We start from the raw sequence: 23,346 nt of genomic DNA, 5'->3' as shown, positions 1-23,346 counted from the left end.
TATTAAGCAGATAAACTAAAGGAGAAGTCTCAGGGTGTGGTGAAAGTTATTAATAAAACTGTCAATGCTACACCGAAGGTGACAACAAGCAATGGAAACAGTGCATCTAATAGGTGAGAAAAACTGTTCTTACACATTCTCTATTTTCTTCCTTCCAAGCCACAAAAATACACTTGAAAATGACCTGCCTTTTATTTTTACTTCTGGGTTCTGTGTAAATACTTTCCATTTCTTTAAAGTTTAAAAAATTACATTATTTCTTTCAAAATACACAGTTTTACTGATTAATGCATTTCATTTTAGCTATGAGAACATTCAGCAAATGAGAACATTTGCTTGTAGCTGTTGAGATAAAGAAAGAGCAAATCTGAAATCTTATAGTGTCTGCTCCAGGAAATTCTGTCAAACATTCAGGATTAAAACTTCTGTGATATAGCTAGAGCTGTGTTTTGTATCCATGCTAATTGGCCGTTTTATTTTTGATGCAGCAAAATTATTAAAGAGAAAGATGATAAAGAAAAAAGCGGGAAGGAAAAAGATAAAGAAAAAAAAGACAAGACTCCAGCTGCCACTCCGGAGATGAAGGCACTTGGGAAAGATGGGAAAGATAAACCAAAGGAAGAACGGGCAAACAAAGATGAGAAGGCAAGAGAGATCAAGGAGAAAACGCCGAAATCTGACAAAGAGAAGGAAAAAGTGAAGAAAGAAGAAAAAGCTTCAAAAGAAGAAAAGTCCAAAACGGTTGTTACCATCATTGAGTCGAAGTCAACTGTAGAAAAGGAGAGAGAAAAGGAGCCATCCAGAGAAAGAGATCTAGCAAAGGAAATGAAATCCAAGGAAAATGCTAAAGGAGGAGAAAAGGTGCCAGTAGCTGGGTCCTTGAAGTCGCCTGTTCCCCGATCAGAAACATCAGAATCTGAAAGGGGTAAGTTTGAATATTTAATTTCTGTTCTTGCCTATAAAAATAGAATGTGCCTTGAAAATCACTGAATGTCAAAAAATGCTAGAGAAGTTGAGAGAGAATTCCTATATAATAAGTATGATTTAGGCACTGGCTTTTCAATACAGTCAATAGCTAAAGGAGGTGGTCAGAGTATCTCCAAAAGGCAAACTGTGTGAATGTGTTGGACTTCACATATCTCCAGTGAATGCTTGTTCCCACAAAGCCTGCCATTTTTTAAATGTAAGTCTAAATAGTCTTTTATTAAAACATATTAGTATAACTTTGACCATGCAAGTTTTGCAAAAGTGAAATGCAAAAACTGTGTACTTTGAGAGCTTCATGACAGCCTTTGAATTGGAAGAAAACAGGGAAAGTGAAAGATACAGGCCTTTGCATCCTTAAGAAGGATGCAGTAAGCTCTATCAGTCCCTTCTTAGATTATTGGCTAGCAAATCCTTAAGTTTTTATCTGAGGCTGATGTTGGGTTTTATGTTGGGTGCTGCTTAAGGCAAACCACATAAGGGACGTCTATAATACTTTTCATAAGTTCACCTGTTCAGGGTCTTCATAGTAATTCTGAAATTCAGATACTGACTTCCATAAAATGGAGGTTTGGAGTGAGCACTTTTGCTGCAAACTTTCATTAAGATGGTCAACTTTCATAAAGATGCCAACTGTAGATAGCTTAAGGAAAACAAATTCACACAGTGGCAAGAAATCTAGCTGTAATTATGTTGGTACTTTAGAAAGTTTATTATTATTTGATTCTCCTCTTTGAACTGTGTTTTAATAATACCATTGTTCTGTTCTTTCCTCAGAACAAAAACGCCGCAAAGTTGATACACATTCTTCTCCATCACATTCCTCAACAGTAAAGGTTAGTATAGCCTGAGGAAGGCAGCACCCATGTTAGGCTCACAAGTTTGGGATGCCAGTATTCGACTTCCTTCAAGTTTTGTGCCAAGTATACACTGGAACCACTGGAGGTTTTATGTTGCATTAGAAAATGCATTCCTTTTCTTTATTGGCGGACTGTCTTTTTTTCTATAAAAATATTTTTTAATTAACCAAAATAATGCTTCAAGGACCTAGCACAAATTTTGTAAAATAGTGTTTGGAAATTTCAAGAGAATTTTTACACAGAAGTGCCTCATTGCTTTAAGCAGTCAGTTTTTTTGGAGTGCAATGGTAGCTACAAGCAAATGAGTCTTTGCAACAGAGTGGAGCATATTTTTCTGCACTTCTTTGAAGAATCTATAGCACTGAAGATTCCTGGATGATACGGGATGTACGATACCTCTGAATTCATCAGGCTTCTTGATGAGCATCATACCGATATGTGCCTTCTAAGGAGGAGTCTTGAAAGGAGTTCCATTTTAAAGTCTCCTTGGTGATCAGTTCTCCTGTAGTTGTGTATATTCAGTGCGCATGCAGCTTCTGTTGTACCTTCCCTTCGAGGTTTGTTTATTTCCAATGGGTTCCCACCATGTTGAGCCCTGCGTTACGATAAAACCAGATGTGGCCACCAAGCCTCCTACCCAGCAAAGAGAAACCCCAAGCACTCAAGCGCAGCACAAAACCATGGGCGTAGCCTACTTGAAGACTCAGGGTAGCCATTCCTTGCTCCATATTTATATTATTTCTAAACCATCTATATTCATGGAATCTTTGAATTTGCAGTACGTTGAACATTTAAAACTGTAAGTTACCAATACTTGATCAAGAGCACTGTGATGGATTATGTGGGTCTTTAAACTTCACCATCTTACCAACTTTAGAACATGCTCTTCTCTTTTTTCTGTTTTTTCAAAGTACATCTTTTTCTATGTAAGATTTACTTGAAAGATTTAACTTAATTTTGGAGAATTCAAATAGCTTTTACTAGTTTTGAGGAAACAGGGGACAGTGATAACTACTCAGTGATGAAGTTTTTTATAAATGGCAGCATAAGGTTATTCTAGAGTAACTTCTACCACATTTAACTGAAAGTGGAGAAGATGCAGGTTTAAAAGTATTTGAAACCTGTTTCACCCCTTGTTCAGCTAAATTTAGAGTTAAGACCACTTTTTCTTTGTATTTTTGTCTAGGCAGGAGAGTGTTTTTTCACTGTTTTAGGAAGAATTAGATATAGACCTACTTGGTAGTTAATCTAATAACAGAGTCTAGTGAATAGATAATGACTCTTTCCCCCTCCCCCACTTTCTTTTTTAAAAGTATTTCAGTTTCTAGCCTTATTCAGAGTACGGTATTAACGCAAGATTTGTTCCAGGAGTAGCTGTTTTTTGTTTCAAGGGCACGGCCGTGCTTCCCAAAGTCCCTCTGGTTTCTGAAAACTATTCCAGCTCACGTGTCATCTCCGTTCATTTTCTACAGGACAACCTCAACGAACTCAAGGACTCTTCAGCAAAGGTTTGAATCTTTTAGAAACCAGCCAAGTTTATTTTCATATTCCATCACAGAGAGAAGTTAACTTTTGCTCGTGGCAAACTCCCATCAGAAATTCAAATTCTATTCCTGTAAATACTAGCATCGTAATAGAGGGCTGGGGGATTTTTGTCCTGGTATGTAAATCCTCTGTACAGGAGAGATGGTTGATATGCAACATTCAAAAATCCCCTGAATTTACCTTTCTGTCAATATTTTGAAGAGATGTGATACAAGTGTCTCTTCTTTTTCCCTCTAAAACTTGTGAATACACAGAAACATCCTTATGATTAAGCCATTTGTTCAGCTGAAAAGTTAATAGAATAGCTAAAATAGTTCTTAGAATTGAGTGGTTTTGAATGTACCAGTTAAAGAATATTTGAGATGTCTCTAGAATGTTGATACTCTTTTGCCTTACAACTGTATTCATGTTCTAGTACTATAGTATTGCGTTTCTAAGATTCAGAGACAGCCTCCTGGATTATCATTTTTGTGTATTTGCTTCCTGTAAATACACTTCAGTTTCATTATCTCAGGAGAAGGGATACTAAAGAATGTTCTCAGGAGTTCATAGAATCAGAATCCCGGGTTGGAAGGGACCTCAAAGATCATCTGGTCCAGCCTTTTTGGCAGAAACACGGTGTAGGCAAGATGGCCCAGCATCCTGTCTAGTCAGATCTTACAAGTGTCCAATGTTGGGGAATCCATCACTTTGCTGAGGAGATACTCCAATGGCTGATAGTTCTTGGTGTGAAGTGTTCCCCTCTTGTGTTCAGTTGGAATCTTCCCAGGTGTAACTTATATCCATTTTACATTATTTTTCCATGTGACTCCTTGTTAAAAAAGCATCTCCCTTGGTAGCCCCCCTTTAAATACTGGGACATGGTGTTAAGGTCTCCCCTAAGCCGCCTCCTCTCATGGCTGAGCAAACCCCATTCACGCTGCCTTTCCCCTGTCTCAGGCTTCCCAAGCCTTGGGTCAGCCTTTGTGGCCCTTCTCTGCACCATCTCCAGCCTGTCCACATCCTTTTTGTGTAGCAGGGACCAAATCTGAGCCCGGTGTTCTGGATATGCCTAACAAGCACTGGAAATACTGTATTTTAGACAGATTCTGTAGCTGTGTTTTGCTCTTTTTAAAACTCAAGCACATTGTAACTGTTGTACAGTAACAGTCACAGCCACTGCATGCCTGCTGGTACATCAGGGGATGTGACTGATAGGAAATGGATCAAATCTTCTAAAGTTGCTGTTTAAGTCTTTGATTACACAGTTGGTACCAGTGGGTAACTAAACTGCACAGAGGTTTAGCACTTGGAAAATGCTGACCATTTGGACTTTTTGGATACTTTTTGGATTTACCTATAAGATTAGTTATATTCACCTTATTTAAAAATATGTTATGAATTTCCATTTTCTGTTCTGTATTTACAATGTTGTTTTAGTTGTAGTTATCTTCGTGCGAAGTGTTTGGAACACTTTGTATGTTTTAAATCAAAATAGCTGGGATTCTGTCATGGATGCTTGCTGGTGGATTTTTTTATTTTATTTTTATTGAATCTTTCAAATACCAACTGTATCTGATTATAGGGATAGTGTATATGGGGAAACATCCTTTAGTCTTACCATTGATGAAACTACAGTGTCTGTAGATTTAATCCAGATGCTTTTATGAATCATCATATCTTGTATATTTATTTTTTTTAAATTAGAAAACGATAGTATTTATTTTGAACTTACCTCTGCCCTGAAGGATAGTATATGGGAATCTGTAAAATCTTTTCACTTCCTTACTGTATGAGTCAAGATTCAGCTGGTTAATTGAAATGTTGCTTGTATTTTTATTACTTAAGCTAAAGTTTTATTTGAAAATATTTATTTTAATTATTAGCGCATTGATTTAATTAAGCAGGCAGTGGAACTATTTGTAATTAAATTAACAGCAAGCAGCTTTATTTTTCTAGTTAATTTGAAAAGTTATATTTTAGAATTAACTGTAATGTGTTTGTGTAGACTTAGCCGGAAGTTGTGTGACCTTTTAATGGATTTATTCTTTAAGTGTTTGGGGAATGGGGGGCATCCAACCTGCTTCTTCCTTTTCTAAATGCACTTTTCTACTCTTTCTCACTTAATGAACTAATCTTCACTCTTCAGTGCCGTTCTAACAGACTTAAAGCACTTCATGACAATGTTCCCTGTACATGGTGTAAGACAAGTTAAATGTTCTTTACTTCCATGTACTTATTTGGGGAAGGGATGGGATGTTCAGAAGCCTGCAAGATTTACGAGTTCATCTTCCACTGAAAGTTAAAAGTCTAGTGCTTTATCTGCTTGTGGACTTTCTTTTATTCCTGATTTGGCTCAGTTTCTGGAGCCAGAAAATGGAAATAGTGGTTTACACTGCAGGTTGTAAAATAAATGGTGCCAGACTTGAGTTAGGTTTTTTTTTTTTTTCCCCTTACTTTGGCATTGGTCCAAGTTACAAACCACACTGAAGCACCCAAAATTTGATGTGTCATCAATTGACAGCATTTCTAGAAGCAAGTTGATAAAGTCTTTCTGGTAAAGTTAGGGGAGGGTGGATGTAGTTTTCCAAAACTCTGCATTGGAATGGTAGAGGAGCAGTGGAATCTGTTGTGAATAGTCATGAGAACACAAGAAGTGGAATAAGAGAAAGCAGAGCTATGAGTTTGCCTTCTCCTGTGGAAAGCAGCTGTGGGAGACAACTGAAAACTGAACTGTTTTAGAGAAAACATATTTGCATGTTACTGTCAGCAAAGTAGAGAACAGGGATAAATTTACTTGTGGAATGTCATTGTAGGAAATTGAATAAGAAAAGCGTGAGGGAAAAGAGGAAAAAGAAATACCTAGTGCAAGAAGTATTGAAGGTTCAGTCTCTGTTGTAGGATAATAAAATTCTAGTGAAAGAGACCTAAATTTTGTCAGTGTGACTTTAACATAGCATCACTAACATCAGGTTTTGGTAAATTAAGCATTTACTGAAACTGGGGAAGGAGAGGATTGCTTTAATTTTGAATGTTGTTTGAAACACTCATTGGTTTGGTTCAAGTGATACTTTTGAGTTTTTAAAAAATAATCTTCCACTTACCTCTTTTGTTGGTGTCCTTTTAAGAAAGGGGTCTCTCTAAAAAGAAATACAGAGAACAGTTTAATAAAGATATTTTGGTCCCCAAATAAAATTGTCAACTTATGGAATGGGGGAAAGATTGAAGTACACTGATTTAAATCTGTGTGCTGGTGTAACTTGAATACCAAGGGAAGTGGTTTTGATATAAAATATGCTCTTAATATTTCTTAGATCTAGCTTTTTAAAAAGACAGATATCATCACTGTAATGTATCCATATTTACATAACACATGCACTGCCTGTTTTATGGAGCTTACCAGAATTGGTTAGAAGTAGTAGTGGAATAAAAATCTAGAACACATTACAGAAAAAAACAATTCTTTTTCTATGTTCAGCTGTTTTTCTCATTTGAAGGTTATAAATTAGATTAAAAGACATTATTCAAAGTATTGTCTTAAATACTTTGTTGATAAAGATTATTCTTTAAAAATAAATTCTAGCTTGTTTAAACAGCTGATTCAATTCATTTGTTTCAGGCAAGATTGCAGGCGTTAACTGAGTCCAGTAACCTTCATATCCTGTTTCTGTAGCCCTGTGTCTGATCTGTGTTCATGCATCCAGCTGTCCTGGTGAACATTGTTGTGTGTATTTAATATAAATGTTTCAGTTAAGAGAAAATATTCTTGAATTGAGTAAATAAGCAGTAGGTTAAATTATAGATGACGAGTTTGAACATGTCTTCAATTACTCTTTATTTTGCTAATAAAATATTTACGTTTAATATTTGAGCTAGATCGGATATGTTAGAATAAGACTTATTTTAATTTGCACGTCTAGGAATACATGTTAATATTTGGTGATGTTGCCTTAATTTAACAGCACTACATAAACCACACTACTCCAACACTGTCCAAGAGTAAGGAGAGAGAAGTGGAGAAGAAAGATTTGGACAAGTCAAGGGAAAGATCCAGAGAGAGAGAGAAGAAAGATGAAAAGGACAGGAAAGATCGAAAAAGGGTTGGTGACATTTTTAATGAACTAGTTTAGACAGTTGGTATGTGCTTGGAAAGCTTTCTGTTCCAAGGCCTTGCAGTAATAATTGGCTGTACACCCATCTGAGCAGAAGTGATCTCTATCAGATGTGGCTTTTTTGTTCTGCTACTCTTTCAAAGGTTGGTTTGCAACAATGTATTCAAACCTCTTCTCCCTCCAAACCGATCTCCAGAAACTTCACACCAGATGTAACACCTCAGTTACTTTCTAAGGATTCAAAAATTAGTTCTCCAAAATAAGAGTACAAGCAGGTGCTCCTTCAGAGTATGTTTTAGTCTGCTAACATCTGCATAATTGTGTTTGGTGCCAGGATCATTCAAACAGTGACCGAGAGGTACCACAGGATTCAACTAAACGACGCAAAGATGAAAACGGCACAAGTATGTATTTTACTTTTTGGGTGTGTGTTCATCAGGCTTTTACGTGTTGTGAATTACAACGTGCTGTTCTATTTTTAGCTGGTTCTTCAAAACACAGCAAAAGTGAAAGTCCTTCTGATTCCCCTCGCTTAAATGAAAAAGAGAAGGAGAAAAACAAATCAAAATCTTCAGGAAAAGAGAAAGGTGACTCAATCAAGGCAGAAAAGATGGAGAAGAGCTCCTCTGGTAGCAAAAAGGTAAAATAAGCTGTTCTCTCGTTTATTTGTTGTTGCTGACAGAACAAGCTGATATTTTTTCCTAAAATTTATTGCTGTTTTATTGCCTAAATTAAAAAGATATGCTGTGAATGTGTAAGAAGATGCTTCTGAAACTTCTGGTATCTTGTGGCTTAAAATATCTCAGCAGTCACTACTGGCAGGAGTAGGATAGTTTGGGAGGGCTAGTTCATTTTGGCAGTAGCCAGGAAAATTCAGAACTTATACTTTTAGATTATTCAGAACTTAAATATTTGCAGACTGCTTTGGTAAGCAAGTAGATGAAAATAGACTTACCTTTATATATAAACTAGTCTGTAATCCAGATTTCCAAGTACATGTGTCACCACAGCTGCTTTTGGTGAAAGCAGCTATGTTGCAGTTACATTTGTATTCTCCAATCAGTGGTTCCCAGTTGCAGCTCTGCTGCTGGCATTTGCTGGAGAACTGAATGAGAGATAAAATAATCTCAGAAATCATAGAAGCTGAGTACTGTCATTTTGAATGATTATTTTCTTTTAGCTATGTCCAATTATAATGTTAAATGTTACAGTCCTCCTAAATGTCCTGTACAATGAGTACCATAATAACCTTTTTCCATATGTATTTTTAAAGGAATCAAGACATGATAAAGAAAAAACAGAGAAGAAAGAAAAACGGGACAGTACTGGGGGAAAAGAAGAAAAGAAACAATATCCTTTTAAACATTGACATTTCAGAAAATTTTTGCAAATGAGCTTCCCTTTTTTATATGTAGCAAAATATATATTTTTTTCCTTAACGCTGAATTTACTCATAAATCTTCAGACAAGCATAGATAATGAAGATTCTTTCAGGAAAGGTAAAAATGTTTGTTATTTAATTTGTTTGATTCGGTATCTCCCATGGGTCCTGTTGACTGGTAAAAGATATACAGACAAAACACCCTTAAATCACCCAGGGTGGCAGGGTGGTGTCTTGGGGGTTTTTGGTTGTTTTGTGGGAATTTTTGTTTTGATTTATGGTGTTTCATGTTTGGGGGTTTTTATGGGCATGTGTGGTTTTGGGTTTGGTTTTTTTTTATTATTATTTTTTAAATATTATTACTATTACTCTTTGTGAGTTTTTATTACTGCCCCAGGGGAAAATATTTCACAGATATCATCACAGAGATTGTATAGATGCTCATATTTTTTTTGGAAGAAAAAAAGAGGCAGGGAATGTGGCGTGTCAGCAGCGTTTGGTGGAGTTGTGTCTTTGTTACTTTTTCCAAGCTGCCATACAAAAGCAGAGGTGGATTCGTGTCATTCTGACAGTCATCACGCTTGATAATCTACATATTACTTAACGGTATCTTGCCTAATATGTGGCAAACTCATGTTTTGTATCTTTTTACTTCAACAAAAGCAGTAGCTTTTAAACCACAATGCTCCATAATGCAGTTGGTCAGCTCAGTGTCTCTGCATAATCTTTTATCTGGTTTGATCTGAGGAGGAAAAAGATAAAGGTAAATTTTGGCATGGAAACATGGACTATTAAAAGAGAGAGAAGAAACTTCAGGGTATTTTGAGTAACCCTTATTCAGACTGGATCTTCTGGAAAAATCAGTTGTTCTTTGAAGTTGATGAATGGGCTCTGAATGGTTTGGGGTTGTTTTCAGACCTATGCAGCTATGTGGACATACAAATTTTATTTTATGGGTATGAGGGTAGATTTTTCTCCCCTACACAGAGCCATTTTAAGAGTCTTGAATGTTTTTTTTCAATTATTTGGGAAGGAAAGTGTCCCAGTCAACCTAAATTAGTTCACCCATCTAACCAACTTTAGTCACAGACTGCTATTGATCTTTATGCATGAGGCAGTGTACAATTTTACTTGTTAAGAAAAAAAAAAAGAAAAAGCAAAATCTGGATGTCTTGAGAAAGTTTCCACTCATGTATTGTGACCTCAGAGCAAAGGGGGCTTATTTCAGAAGGGATCTTGTGACCCATTTGGGGTCAAAGCTTACTCAGCCTTGACAGTTGAGGGCATATAAGTGAAGAGGTTTGGGTAACAAAGCTTGTGCTGATACCGGGTGCTCTTTGGTGGTAGAAAGATGGGAGTTCAAGTTATTGATTCTTAGTACTATTCCTTTCTATCTTCTTGAAATAATGAAAGATAATTCTGTGAATAGTTTCTAAACTGAAATTTATAAGCATTCTCTGGAAAACATTTGCTGAAATTTTCTTGACTCTTTGTCCTTCGTATCTGTTATTGTCTGATCACTGTAGAGGGATCCCAGTTTTTTCCCTGTTCTTTTAAATGCTGCTTTGGAACAAAAGAAAAAAGGCAGTCTTGGTAGATGAAGTTCGCTACTGAGCACTTACGGCTCCTTTAATAATAAAATACAAAGTTTTGTCTTGACTAGCAATTCTATATAAAGTGAGGATTGTCATAAGTTAAAAAAGCACAACTGTGTTCTGCTGACTGTAAGTAACAAGTGCTCAGGTAAATGTCAGTTTTTCTGTGGAATTCATATCCAGCTGTGTAATGGGCTGGAGCTTCTGGCCTGGAACTGACAGCATCCCACTGTGTGCATAGTGAAGTATGAAAAAGTGTTTTGTATAGCAACACAGTTATGAAATCTCATCCTGTGCTCCTGTTAAATCTTTGATATTGTTCTTCAGAATGTACAATGTCTGCTTGACTGCATTTATTTCTTGCCTAATTTAGAGATAGTAAGATTTTGGGAGGGGGTTGCACATCTAAAGGAGTTTATACCCTCACAAATTACTACTTGTTTCCTATTTGTATGTTTAAATCAGCGTTTCACTACTTACAGTGCAGTGCTCACAGTAGTGTAGTTCTTGCTGTGGAATAAGCTAGAGTGAGGGAATGATAGTTTTATTTCCCTCCTCATGCTTTGAGTTGTGAATGGAATAAAATGTGAAGTTGTGAGATCAGTGTTCATTTGAACATCTAATTTTAATTATGTATACCTTTGTTGCAGGTGACATTGAAATGGGAAGATATCCATTATATCCAAGATATCTGTGACCAGAAGTATATTTTCCAGAGTAAAGATTGCACAGAAAATTGTGAATGAAGAGGACCCATCTGCATCTCCTTAAATTATTCAGTTCTCTGCTTTATTTTCCCCATGCTAAGGACTTAATTGTTAAGTTGTACATTACTGTATTTTTAACTTGTTGCTTAGTTTCTTATACATTTATTTTCAGTACCTGGCTGAAAGTGTTACCTATTCCATATTTTAGCACAATGTGCTGCAAACAAACAGTTGCCATAGTGCAAATGAGGTTTCATGTGTACATAGTTCCACTTCAGTTTGTTGAAAATACTGCCTGAGTTTAGTAATTCTTTCAGTTTGAAATTGCATTCTTTTAGATGTTTGAAAACCACAAATAAACAGTTATTGAACCTTTTTGGATTTACCTCATTTAAACTCAGTTTTTATTTATTACTTGGCCTGTTTTTAATATCAGTAACTAAAAAAAACAAAGTTAAGTGGGAGCACTGTTTTCATGCAATGCTTAGGGATTATTTGTATATTGTGTATAACGTTGACTTGTTTAAAAAAAACAATGAATGAACCTTGTCCCATCCCAATCTAAACCTGTGCTCAGTTGTCCTCTGTCAAACTTTTGGTTTGTCATGTTGTTTTTAGATTGATTGGAAATGCTCTCTTCAAAACTGAAATAAATTAAGTTTCAGTTACAGCTACAGGAGCTTTGTATTGCTGAACTTTAGTCTGAAAATTTCACAATGACATTTTTAAAAAAAAAAAAAAAAAGGAATTTTTTTATCTGCTAAATTCTACCAGTGTAACCTTTTTTCTAAATAAACAATAGTTTTCTCAATGGGTCGTAAATCATTCTCTGTGTGGTCACTTTATTATTTCTATGGATCGTTAGGGAAATTGGATGTTAGTTGGACTCATGGCAGGGGTGGTTCCTGTCTTTGCTGAGGCCCTGCCCTTTGTTAGATGCCAAGGGCTGGTTACAGAGTGTGGTGCCTGCTGTGGAGTGACAGATGTGCTGCCTTCTCCAGGGGTTTCCAGGAGCTCTGGGTGTGCCTTCCTGCATTCAGTCAAGTTTACACTTCTCTTTTGAGCCATTTGTCCCATGTCTAAATGCCACTAAAATCTCGGGTTTGTATCAAATACTATTAAACACAGGGATTTGTCTCTCAAATATTTTGGGATTTTGGTGAAATTTTTTTTTTAAATATAAAGGGAATATTGATCAAGAGTTGAGCATCCTGGTGCTGTATGCTTTCAGTAATCTGGGATTTGTAACAGAAGCATATTGTCTTGATGTGTGTATTCAAAATACTAAATATTAAGAAACTGTAGTGCTTATATGTGGGGGTGTATGCTGTGCTTTGCACCACTTATTAGTGGTTTGTCATCAGTCTTGTCTGTTTTTCCTCTGAGCCAGGATTATTAGAAAGGCAATTGAGACGGTTCTCGTGTTTGGACTTGGGTGTTTATTATATCTTATCAAAGAATTACAGAAAGTACGACAGCACCTCCAGCTCCTTGCTAGAAGTGGGAAAAGTGGCTACAGCTGAGCCTGCTTCAAGGCCTTATAAAGCTAAACAAATAGAAGTTTAACACCTATATTATTTATCCTTTTGACCCAATAATAGATTCCCACGACCCTTAGAGTGACAATTGACTGACCAGCCAAAGGTTACTACCTAAGTTCTGTGAAGAAGAAATTATGAACAAAGAAAAATACACCACCTAAAATTCTCCATCTTTTCCCATATCCACCACTATACTACAAAAACCTCTAATTTAAAACCCATCACGCAGTGAAAATACACACATCATTTATATTTACAAGCCTTCTCCAAGGTTTCAGGTCCAGAGCAGTGTTTTCCAAGGGGCCTGTGCCTGGAAGCACAGAAAGCTCAAAAACTCCAGATTCCTGAGATCCAACACTTAGAGACTTGGTCGGTAAAACTCTTTTTGATGAGCTTTGTTCTGGTTACTGAGTGACTCATAGAAGATTACAAATTCTGGCCCTGCCAGAATTAGGAAGAGAATTGGGCAAGAGTTATCCAGCTACTTCGAGGTGAGAAAGAATTACTAAAAAGAAGAGTAACTATGCTAAATACTTGGATCCTTTTAATTACCTCACTGGGGCAATCTAAAATGAAACACTTCTATCAAAGTCACTCTAGTCCTTTGGCACACTGGAATGTGAATAAGGTGATGCTTGGGCAGGGCTGCAGCCACCGGCCTCCCCAGAGCTCCAGGCTGCTGCACCAAGGTGTGTGGAGAAGGTCACCATGGTCACCGAGTACAGTGCAATCGCCAAAGGCAGGAGCCACCTGTCATTCCAGGCACTGGCAGGGAAGTCGAAACAATAATTTAGAATTCTGCTTGGAGGAGGCATGTACCTGTCCTGACAGGAGGGTTTGTTCTCACCTGTGATGCTGTTGGCATGGCAGGAGCAGTGTGGTGTTTGCACATCCCTGGAAGCAGTAGTGGGGAGAAGGAACGTGGGATGTCACACTGAGACTGCCATGGGTCTGGGAAGTGCAGACACAGCCCCAGCGAACTGCAGCAGTCAAAAAGGAACGATTAAACTTCGTGCTGTGGCTGGGATAACTTGGATGTGCTCTGAAATGTCCTTATTTCCTGAGAGGGGCCACAGGAGCAGTTTTTGGCCAAGTTAATACCTGTTGGTGGGAGGGTTTTCTCCCCTAGATACATTGCAAGACAGCTGGTCCTTCTGATCCTTCTTCCTTATGTGGGTCTCTCCAGGGACTCAGATGTATTTGTGGAGACAGCAGTGAGGGGAGGGTGATGGGTGTTGTATTCCCATTAGTACAGCTAAGGGGAATCAGTGAGTCCCAGAGGGCTGGGGCCAGCATGGAGCTGGCCAGGTTGTTTGGCTGTACTTGCCACTGGCACACTCATGGACTTTGTGCTGAGGTGGCTGAGAAAGCCAAGGACACCCTGGCTTTCATCAGCAATAGTGTGACAACAGAACCGGGGCAGTGACCATCCCCTGTGCTAGTGAGGCCACGCCTCAAATCCTCTGTTCAGTTCTGGGCCTGCCACGGCAGGAAAAACTTTGAGGGGCTGGAGCCTGTCCAGAGAATGGCAGCAGAGCTGGGGAAGGATCTGGAGCACAGGTTTGAGGAGAAACAGCTGAGGGAGGGATGTTCAGCCTGGAGAAAATGAGGCTTGGGGGCAACCTAAACACCTTCTACCTCTCCCTAGAAGGAGGGTGCTGTCAGGTGGGGGGTCAGTCTACTTTCCCAGGCCACAGGCAGCAGAATAAGAAGAAACAACCTCGAGGTTTAGACTGGATACTAGGGAAAGCTTCTGCACTGGAAGGTTGATCAGGCATTGGAACAGGCTGCCCAGGGCAGTGGTGAAGCTGCCATCTTGAAGTGTTCAAATGATGTGTGAATGTGACAGGGCCATGGATTTGTGGTGATCATGGCAGCACTGGGCTAAGAGTTGAACTCAGTGGCAAGTCTTTCCCAACCTTAATGTTTTTATGATTTGAGAGGATCGTGGGGAAGAATAGACAGGGCTGGGAGGGTGGGGAAGCAGCCCTGCACTGCTGTGATCCTAGCCCGTGGTCCTGGCCCATGGTCCTGAGAGAAAACCTGGTACCCAGAACCCATTAATTAAGCCCTAATGTGATATTCTAATTGTTCTGTATAATCTGCAGCATCTGTGATAGGTCACAGCTTCAGCTATTTCATAATAAGTTGTTTTCCCACAACGCTGGAAAGCATCCCTTGTTTAAAGGGCAGGAGAATATTAAATAAACACCATTTATATTTATTTGCCTCGGATCAAAGCACAGCTCTTACATTAATTTTGGAGGGGTTTTTTTTGGCAATTAGCCTGCTCAGGCCATATTTAGAAATCAAATGCAATATTTGTCGAAGGCTTGGAATGATATTAAAAATCCGCTTCAGCAGTGAACAGGGGAAGGAGGATGCTCAGGCTCGCGGCGTTCTGGAGCCGGGGCGGCGGTGGCAGAAAGGGGCGCTCCCCCCGTGCCGACCGCTGCATGTCAGTGTTGCACCGAGCACGGCACCGCACAGATTCCCCCCTCCCCTTCCTGAATCCATGGCTTCCTGGCGCTATAGAACCTCAGAACGCTTTGCGTTGGATGGGACCTTGAAGATCACCGCGTTCCAACCCTCTGCCGTGGTAGGGATGCCGTCCACCAGACCAGCTTGTTCTAAGACTTTAGTGCTTCCAGATGTGGGGCAGCCACAGCTTCTCTGGGCAACCTGTGCCAGTGCCTCAGTACCTTCACAGGGAAGAATTTTCCCCACGTATCCAATCTAAACCGACCCTCTTTCACTTTAAAGCCACTCCCCCTTCTCCTATCACTCCATGACTAGCAAAAAGTCTTTCTTCAGCTCTCTTGTAGCCCCTTTAGGTACTGGAAGGTGCTCTGAGGTCTCACCAGAGCCTTCTTTTCTGTGTGGTGAACAGCCCCAACTCTGGGGCTGTTTCCAGAGGAGATGGGCTCCAGCCCCGTGTATTTCTTTGTGGCCTCCTCTGGACTCACTCCAGCAGGTCCATGCCCTTATGTTGTGGCCCCCAAAGCTGGACACTGCTCCAGGTGCAATATCAGAAGAGCAGAGAGAGTACAATAATTTGCCTCGACCTGCTGGCCATGTTCCTTGTGATGCTGCCCAGCATATGGCTGGTTTTCTGAGCTGTAAGTGAACGTAAGTTATCCCACAGTTATCCCTTTCCCCCACTGCCCTTCATGCCCCACTTTGTCCCTGCAGCAGGCACCAAGCCCTTTTCTCCTCTCCCTGCTCGTGTGGTCCTTCCCCCAAACCTGCCCACATCAACTGGCCCAGGGCCCAGGCACTGCTCTTCCACACTCTGCTCTACTTCTGTATTGCTTTAACCAATTTCTGGTGTTACATCGTACCCTTCCCTACTTGTTACAGCATATCAAGCATCTGCCACATGCTCATTAATTGGTCAATTACTTTATTTATGTGCTAAACATTATCTAAAGCACCAGTCATTACCAGCATCATGGCTTCAGTTTGTGTAGAGCATTTTTTACAGGCTTTAAGTGCCTTACCCTCTCCTTGCCATCAAGGCTGGGGTGTGCGCCTGTACCCCTGTTAACACTTTGTGGTCCAGTCACCAGCTCAGTCCCATTCCTGAGCCCTATGCTGGTTCCCCACTCTCAGAGGCCAGGTCAGTAATCACTGCCAAGTTTCCCAGCCCTTCCTCAGAGCCATTTCTCTTTGGATTTATCTTGTTTTCTACTGCTGCCTTCAACTCCTCCCTGCCTGAAATTAGGATGAAGTAAGAAAACCCTGAAACTACTAAAATGATGATGGAAGAATCCCCCACAACGGTCTGCTGGGGCAGGCCAGGTGCCACCACACATCCTGGTTTTGTATGTATGTATGATCCTCATCTGCTGCTACAAATCAGCTCCAAGTTCACCCTGAGGTGTCAGCTCTGCCTGTTTGCTTGGAGGTGCCAGTAGCCTCCTCACCAGTGAGAAATTGCTGCAGAGTAGGGTCTTCTGCTCTTGCTCTGCTGTAAGACGTCCTATCATCCTCAAAATGCCAGGATGGCATAAATAATTTAAGGCTGTAACACTTCAGTGATAGAAACAGCACTAAATAAACACTTGGTGTGTGCACCAAGGTTTCATTATCCTGCCCTTGGTGTCAGCCCATGGAGGCACCACCATCCAGCACATCAGTCAGCCAGGGCCATGGTGTCCAGCAAAACCAGCACTGCAAGTGCTTCCAGTGAGCTTTACCAGCTGCACCAGGGAAGGGCAGAGGTTTTACTGCTGCGTTGGCTGTAGGGTGTGCATGGCAGCTCCTGTGCTCAGACTCTTCTCTGGGTACTGTGTGCTGTCTGGCTTCTTCTTGCCTGGTGGGGCAGCTGCTGCCAGTGTCTATGCCCGTACACAGGGAAAGCTGGAAAACATTTTTGTTGATGCTGTTGCAGTGATGATGCCACATTACAAATCAGTCTCAGTAATTTCTCTGTTGTTAACTGATGAAATAAAGCCAAGAAAGCCCAATTACAGAGTCAGAGCAGGACTGGGATGTTGACGGCAGATTTTGGCCAAGCCTACCTCCCACAGGGCACGTGTAAGAGGGGAGTCCCATCATGGTGCTGGGGCTCCAGCCTGGGGCTCCTGGGCTGGGAGAGATGCAGCAGTGGGTGCCCTGGCCCCACTGGTGGTGTCCTATGGTTTAATGCCAGACCTGGCTCTTCCTGCAGCCACAGAGACACTGGGTGTGGCTCAGCATGCCCCTTGGGCTATGGGTGCTGCTGCTCCTGGCTACACTGTCCTCCCCAGATACCAGTTTCAGATGTATTATATCCTTAGTAAATACAACTATGAAATTTATAATATCCATGCAAATATTATCTCTGTACTTAAATCCTTTAGGTTAATTGCATAGAGCTATCATTATCCAGATCTTGTTTATGTATTGCTGTCTGCAAAATAGAGCCAATTTTCCAGACTGAAATGATGAATATGGGCACCAATGACATTTTGTAATTTAATTTTAATACTCATGACATTATTTTAATAACCATAAAGAATAATTATTTTTGAAAAAATAAATGTTGCACTGCAAAACCTGGGAAGGAAAAGCTATGCCACAATGATACAGTATTTATTTTATTTTGTTGTCAGGTGTCTGCCACGGGGAGGACATGCTATTGGTTTGGATTTTTAGGCACAAATTTTAACACTGTTGAAGTCTTTTTGCTGCCACTGATGGCTCTTGGAATTTGATGCATTATTCTGAATTTTTCCTTTTATTATGATTCCCCACCTGCAGAAGTCTAGAGACAAGGTCATGCTAGGGTGTGTTGGAGCCCAGCATTCCAGGGGTGCTATGCAGCCCTGCTGCCCTTGCTGTAGTCTGTGTAGCAAGTCCAGGTTTTAGCCCAAAGTGCACTTGTGGCGCAGGGAAGTTCCAGACCATCTCCTGCCTCTCTCCCTGTGGCCACAGACCTATGTGAAGTTATCCCCCACCCCATCTCAGCTGGCCAGGCTCTCTCAGCTCACTGGGTGCAGCTGTGCCACTTCACCACAGCCTTAACCTGTTTCACCTGACACATATTTATTAGAAAAACGTAACACCCATTGTGCAGGATCTGGTGAGCCCCTGGTAGGGCAGCACTGCAATGACTGCTCACTCAGGGCAGGGATGGCATCAGCCTGGTTGATGGCTCGTGGCCCGTGCTGGGGCTCAGTGGGCACGCTGAGCCCTGCTTGCAGACACATTTTGGCAGGTCCAGGTGAAGGGAGCATAACTCACCCCTGTGTCTGCTGCAGGGCTGTGTGACTGTCAGGCAGCAGGAAGTGGGTCAAGACAGCTCTCTAGAAAAATGCAGTCCACCCATGTTGGCCTGGATGTCGAGCATGAAATGAAAGCTGAAGGACAGAACAATATTTCTTCCATGCCTCCCTGCATTCATTGTGTGGGCACTTTACACATAAATAGGCTCATTTCAGCAAGGCCTCCCTGTGGGAAGGAGGGGTGGCCCCATATGGAGCCCAGTATGCTCAGCACAGCACCCTGCTTACACACAGGATAACCTAAAAGCTTCATTCTTGTAAGGTGGCTTAGGGTTGAATAATTGTTTATTGCTCTGATTTAGTCCTTGCTTATTGCTGAGCTAATTTGCAGTTGCTGAAGCCTCGGTTGAAAATACAAGGTGGGCTCAGCACCTGTCCCCCCCTGCACTCATTTACAATCAACACCAGTGGCAGCCCCACAGGGGCTCAAGCAGCCCCATGGTTGGGACCCCTTCCAGGCACCAGGTGCTGAGCAGGGAAAAGTACCAGTGACTTCCAGTACTTATTTTCTGTTTCCCTTTGCAGCCAGAGGCAGTGCCACAGGGACACTCAGGTTCTCTCCTGTTTGGCAGGGTATGTTTTGGGCAGCAGATACCAAACCACTCAGGTCCATGCCCACCTGCTCTGCAGCAGTGCTACTGCCCAAGACCTTCACTGGGGGATTTTTTTTTATTTTTCAGAGGCTGATCTGTTCATCCCCAGTCATCCAAGGGACGCATGGAGCTGCTCCAGCTCAGTTCCAGAGGCCCTCGGTGCTAACAGTAGTGTCACCCTCAGTGGTCCCTGCAAAGAGCCCAGGGAGCTGGTTCCTGATGGGAGACCTGAGGGTGGTGTGGCCAGGGGTAGCCCCAGAGAGGCCTGTCCCTGCTCAGGTGTGGTATGGGTACACACCAGCTGTTTAACACCAGGATTACTTTCCAAGGCTCATTGTTTGTGGTGACTTGACGAAACTACACTGTGGGTGAAGTAAACTCAATGAATTAGAGTTGGGATTAACTGCAATGTTGGGTAAAAGTTTTTTTGCTTAAGGAAGAATTGCTGAAAAGCTGGGAATTTCAGGAAAATACATCTGTTTAGTGAACATTTAAGCAATTTTTTTACCCATGCTGCTGCCTGCTGCAGTGGCAGGGCAGAGTGTCTCCCACCCTGGCTGGAGCCCTGAGGCTTCTCCCCTGCTCCTTCCCAGCTCCTCACTGGGTGCTCCTTGGTCCTTGCAGGATCAACCAGCTTCCATCAGCATGAAAATAAAAAATTAGTTGGTTTGCAGGTTACCAAACCAGAAATACCCATTTCCCAGCAGCATCCTCAGTTCAGTGTGGGGCCCCTAAACTGGGTAGGCTAGGAAAGGCTTTGAGCAACCTGGTCTAGGGAGAGGTGTTGGAACTGGATGATCCTTCCAACCCAAACCTTCCAGGGTTCTGTGGTAAATATCTGAGGAGCATCCCAGACTGGCCAAAGGGAGAGCAGCAGTGAGGGACTCCTTCTCCCCTGAAGAAAAGAGAAGCAAGCGCTTTAATATTTTTTCTTTACAGTTTTATTTACAAAATGTATTAAAACTCTTTGTACAACACCTCATCAAAATGAGGCTCAGTAATTGATGCCCACACATGCAGTTTATGCTTTTACAGCCATTAGTTTGCTCGGCAATTTTTCTGCTCACTCAAGTGCAGTTTCAACGACCAAAAATAGGAATTTAAATTACAAAAAAACAAAAAAGGAGAAAAAAAAAGAAAAAGGAAAGAACCCCCAAAGCCCCCGAAGCAAAACAAATTTTAAAAAATATACCAAAACAAATCATCATGAGACTACTGCCAAACTTCTGATAGCTTGAAGTTGGTAGCCAGAATTGGTAAGCACTCAACACGTTTTAGATTTACATGCAAGTTTAAAAAATATCGAACCATTTACCAAACTCCCTTCACTGGTGTGAAGCCTCCACTCTTAAAAATTGCTCTGATAAACATACATCTTTTATACAGCTTTTAAGAAAAACGTTTGTTTTAAATACAACTCATAACTGCACAGCTTTAGCTCACCCTTGCTGGGGACGTGATCATGTTTAGAAGTTGAAAAAAAAATCAGAGTTTCATGAAAAGAAAATGAAAATAAAACTATTTTTTGTCAATATCTTGTTAAAAACTTGAACAATAAATTATTCTCCTATGAGCTTTTAAAATGATTTTATATTACATTTTGTTGGAAATACATATTTTTAACAAGACTTTTTATTTTCTTTTTCTTTTTTTGTTGTTTTTAAATCCTATTAAAAGTTCAAATCTATCATCAGCAAACTAAATGCCTAAGGGTCAGACTGCTTTAAATGAGTTTCTTTTTCATTTATGTTATTGATGAAATAAAACTCTATCATAAACTACAGAAAATACATATTGTCGATTAGCGGTAATTAGTATGCAGATATTCCATTGAACATTTCCCATGTGATTGACAATATGTTAAAAGTTTTGTGGGTTTTTTAAATTTTTCTTTTTTTTTTTAATTTTTTTCTTTTTTTTTTTCTTTTAGAGATGCAATTAAGTAGTTTCCAGGCAGAGGTTCAAGGCTGAAATGCTGCTGCTGTCTAAGACGTTGGATGTGAGTAACAGTGAGCTCCTCCTGGAGCAGAGGTGGCCGGAGCACGGCATCCTCCTCACAGAGAGGCATCCCCTCACCAGGCATGAAACAAGAGTTGGCAGGAGCTGATATAATATAACAGTACTAGCAGGAGTCATGTTAGATCGATTACTATTACTCTGGAACTGGAGCTCTAACTGGAGTTACTATCTTCTTTCCTTGCTTCTGTTTCACAAAGACCATTACTGAGAAGCATTAGCTGAGCACAGTGCTAGATGGGGAAAGAGAAGTGGGGAGAAGCAGAAGCAGGTTTGGGAAAAACTAACCTGCCCTTCTCTTGCTTCATTGCTTGATATTAAACAGTGAATTAAAATGCAAATGCACAGCAAGAAAAGAGATATATGGTCTGAACTTAAACAGCAAGTAGCTTTTCCTTTTTTTTTTAATTTTAAAAGCCACCCAATGTCATTTTAATAAAGCACCTGTAGGTATGCCTGATGATAGAACAAAAAAAAGGAATGCAATATTTTCTGCCCGCACTATAGCTACCTTGTCAAGAAATTAATTTACTGATCTGGAAGCAAGACATGCAGTTCCACAAATTACTTCCTTTTGGATTTACAGATTCACAGTCATTGACCTTAATTGGTTTGAATGCACGGATTCTTTCCTTCAGGTGTTACACCTTTTGCTGCTATACAGAATTGCTCAAATTAGCTGGAGAAGTTAAAGTGGTTCAGAAAAAAAAATAAAATCGCACCACTGTAAGTAAATACTGAAACATCTTGACATCAGCTCGTACAAGCAGTGGCAGGCCAGTCTGCATTTGCACACAGATTTCTGAGGCTTTGTGTCAGGAGGAGTTTCATAATTTGATACGATTGGGGTGGCTGATGAAACCAGCTGCGGTTGCTTTCAGGACACAAGTTCAGTTACTGTGCAGTGGTATCAAAGAATGGCTTTTGTTGCACTGATCTTTTTTACAAGAATTTTTATTTTTCACATACCAATATTTTGTTCCAGTCCATTTTCCCTTTCGTTTGTTTTTTCTTTTCCTCTCTTCTTCTTTTTCTTTTACTTCTTTGAAGCAAAGCAAGAATATTTCAGTGATGGTTTGCATTGTTGTGAGTCTCAGAGTCTTCCATAAGGCACTGAAGGAAAAAATACCAGTTTTTCCTATTAAAAGTACATTGCACCATCATCAATGCGTGTCATGCCTGACACCTCAGAGAGAGTATAACTGGCTCAGATGGTCCAAATCCATGAAGTAGCCACATTCTCTGCTGCTTTTTGTCTTGCATGCTGTCAGGGTGAAGATCTAAAATAAAACCAGAGAGATTTCATCACTGCCTGGCAGCGAGGGGTAGGGGAGCTTAGCCCATGGAGAGGCATAAACTGTGGGCAAGAGGCTAACCAGGCCTTTTCAGAATCATTTGCCAGCAATTCAGCTCTACTTTTCCTGCTTTAGACCTCATGAATTCTAGTGCAGAAGGTTTGGTTCTATTGCAAGTTTTTTTTGAAACTTCCTAAAAGCACTTACCTGACCTGATTATAGCTTACAAAACAAAGAGGAAGAGATCAGCAACAAGAGAGGTGAGAATTCTGATTAGAGTGATTTTTAAAGCAATTAACAAAATACTTTCATTTGAACTAGCACGATGCTGGAGAGAAGAGTTACTCACTTCAGCACAAAGCCAGCTACCTCTGTGTAAAACAGAATGGTACCTTTCTGATCCTACTTCTGATCAGGGAAGAAATTTAAATGACTGATACTTAAAAACTGCCACAAGATGGTGTTTCAAAAGCCTCTTGCAGCAGCCCCCTGGTGCACACAACGGAATAGCACAGACAGCTAAAAAAGGAAAGAAAGAAGGAAACCCAGAGGGTTTATTCCCGGCCCGCAGCCGTACCCCTAGATTTTCACACTTTCTGTTCCGTACACGTTGTAACCTTCTCTGTAGGTAGCGTAATTCTGGGTGTTGGTGGTGGGAGCAGGTTTGAAGTTCTGTGTGTTCTTGGTGAGTTTCATTCGCTTGGACTCAGCCCGAGACTTGTAGCAGAACTCGATCAGTGCCACCATCATGGCCAGCCCCAGGCCTCCCACAAGGATATAAAACACACCAGCAACATTGCTCAGGCTCAGAGCGCTCGTCTTGTCCTAAGAGAAACGAGCCACGCTGTTAGTTCTGCTGTGAGGAGCAGACAGACAGACAGACAGACAGACAACAGGCTGTTTGCATTAGCCCTAGCTGGAATAGCTACACTCATGGTGTTCAGTGTCCGGCCCATGGACCAGTGCTGTC

General features: G+C 40.7%; 2 protein-coding genes across 15 annotated transcripts in view; one reads left to right on the top strand and one right to left on the bottom strand.

Moving 5' to 3' along the window:
- The window catches only part of THOC2 (THO complex subunit 2), a 49,274-nt gene extending 37,289 nt beyond the window's left edge, over positions 1-11,985 (top strand). For 2 of the 7 annotated variants that reach the window (XM_088173248.1, XM_088173246.1), the window contains 10 exons: positions 11-113; positions 489-925; positions 1,762-1,820; positions 3,236-3,352; positions 7,331-7,468; positions 7,815-7,884; positions 7,963-8,120; positions 8,754-8,830; positions 8,932-8,979; positions 11,107-11,985. In XM_088173248.1, the coding sequence (XP_088029374.1) occupies positions 11-113; positions 489-925; positions 1,762-1,820; positions 3,236-3,352; positions 7,331-7,468; positions 7,815-7,884; positions 7,963-8,120; positions 8,754-8,830; positions 8,932-8,959 (1,187 nt within the window). In that variant the 3' untranslated portion in view covers positions 8,960-8,979; positions 11,107-11,985. Of the gene's footprint in view, positions 1-7; positions 114-488; positions 926-1,761; positions 1,821-3,212; positions 3,353-7,330; positions 7,469-7,814; positions 7,885-7,962; positions 8,121-8,753; positions 8,831-8,931; positions 8,980-11,106 lie in introns of those variants that run through there. The other 5 variants (XM_088173247.1, XM_088173244.1, XM_014886375.2 and 2 more) reach the window with 4 other exon arrangements.
- Positions 11,986-19,988: 8,003 nt separating this feature from the next.
- The window catches only part of GRIA3 (glutamate ionotropic receptor AMPA type subunit 3), a 146,320-nt gene continuing 142,962 nt past the window's right edge, over positions 19,989-23,346 (bottom strand). For 5 of the 8 annotated variants that reach the window (XR_015806779.1, XM_014886405.2, XM_014886397.2 and 2 more), the window contains 2 exons: positions 22,954-23,201; positions 20,951-22,361 (listed from right to left, as the gene is read on the bottom strand). Coding sequence is in view for 5 of the 8 variants with exons in the window: in XM_014886405.2 (XP_014741891.1) it covers positions 22,956-23,201 (246 nt within the window). In the remaining 3 variants the exon portion in view is untranslated. Of the gene's footprint in view, positions 22,362-22,953; positions 23,202-23,346 lie in introns of all 8 variants that reach the window. The other 3 variants (XR_015806780.1, XM_088173240.1, XR_001403837.2) reach the window with 2 other exon arrangements.

This window comes from Sturnus vulgaris, chromosome 14, assembly GCF_052056855.1.
Source record: "Sturnus vulgaris isolate bStuVul1 chromosome 14, bStuVul1.hap1, whole genome shotgun sequence".
NCBI classification, from domain to species: Eukaryota; Metazoa; Chordata; class Aves; order Passeriformes; family Sturnidae; genus Sturnus; species Sturnus vulgaris.
Note: the sequence above shows the minus strand (reverse complement) of the source record. Positions and strands in the feature narration are given on the sequence as shown.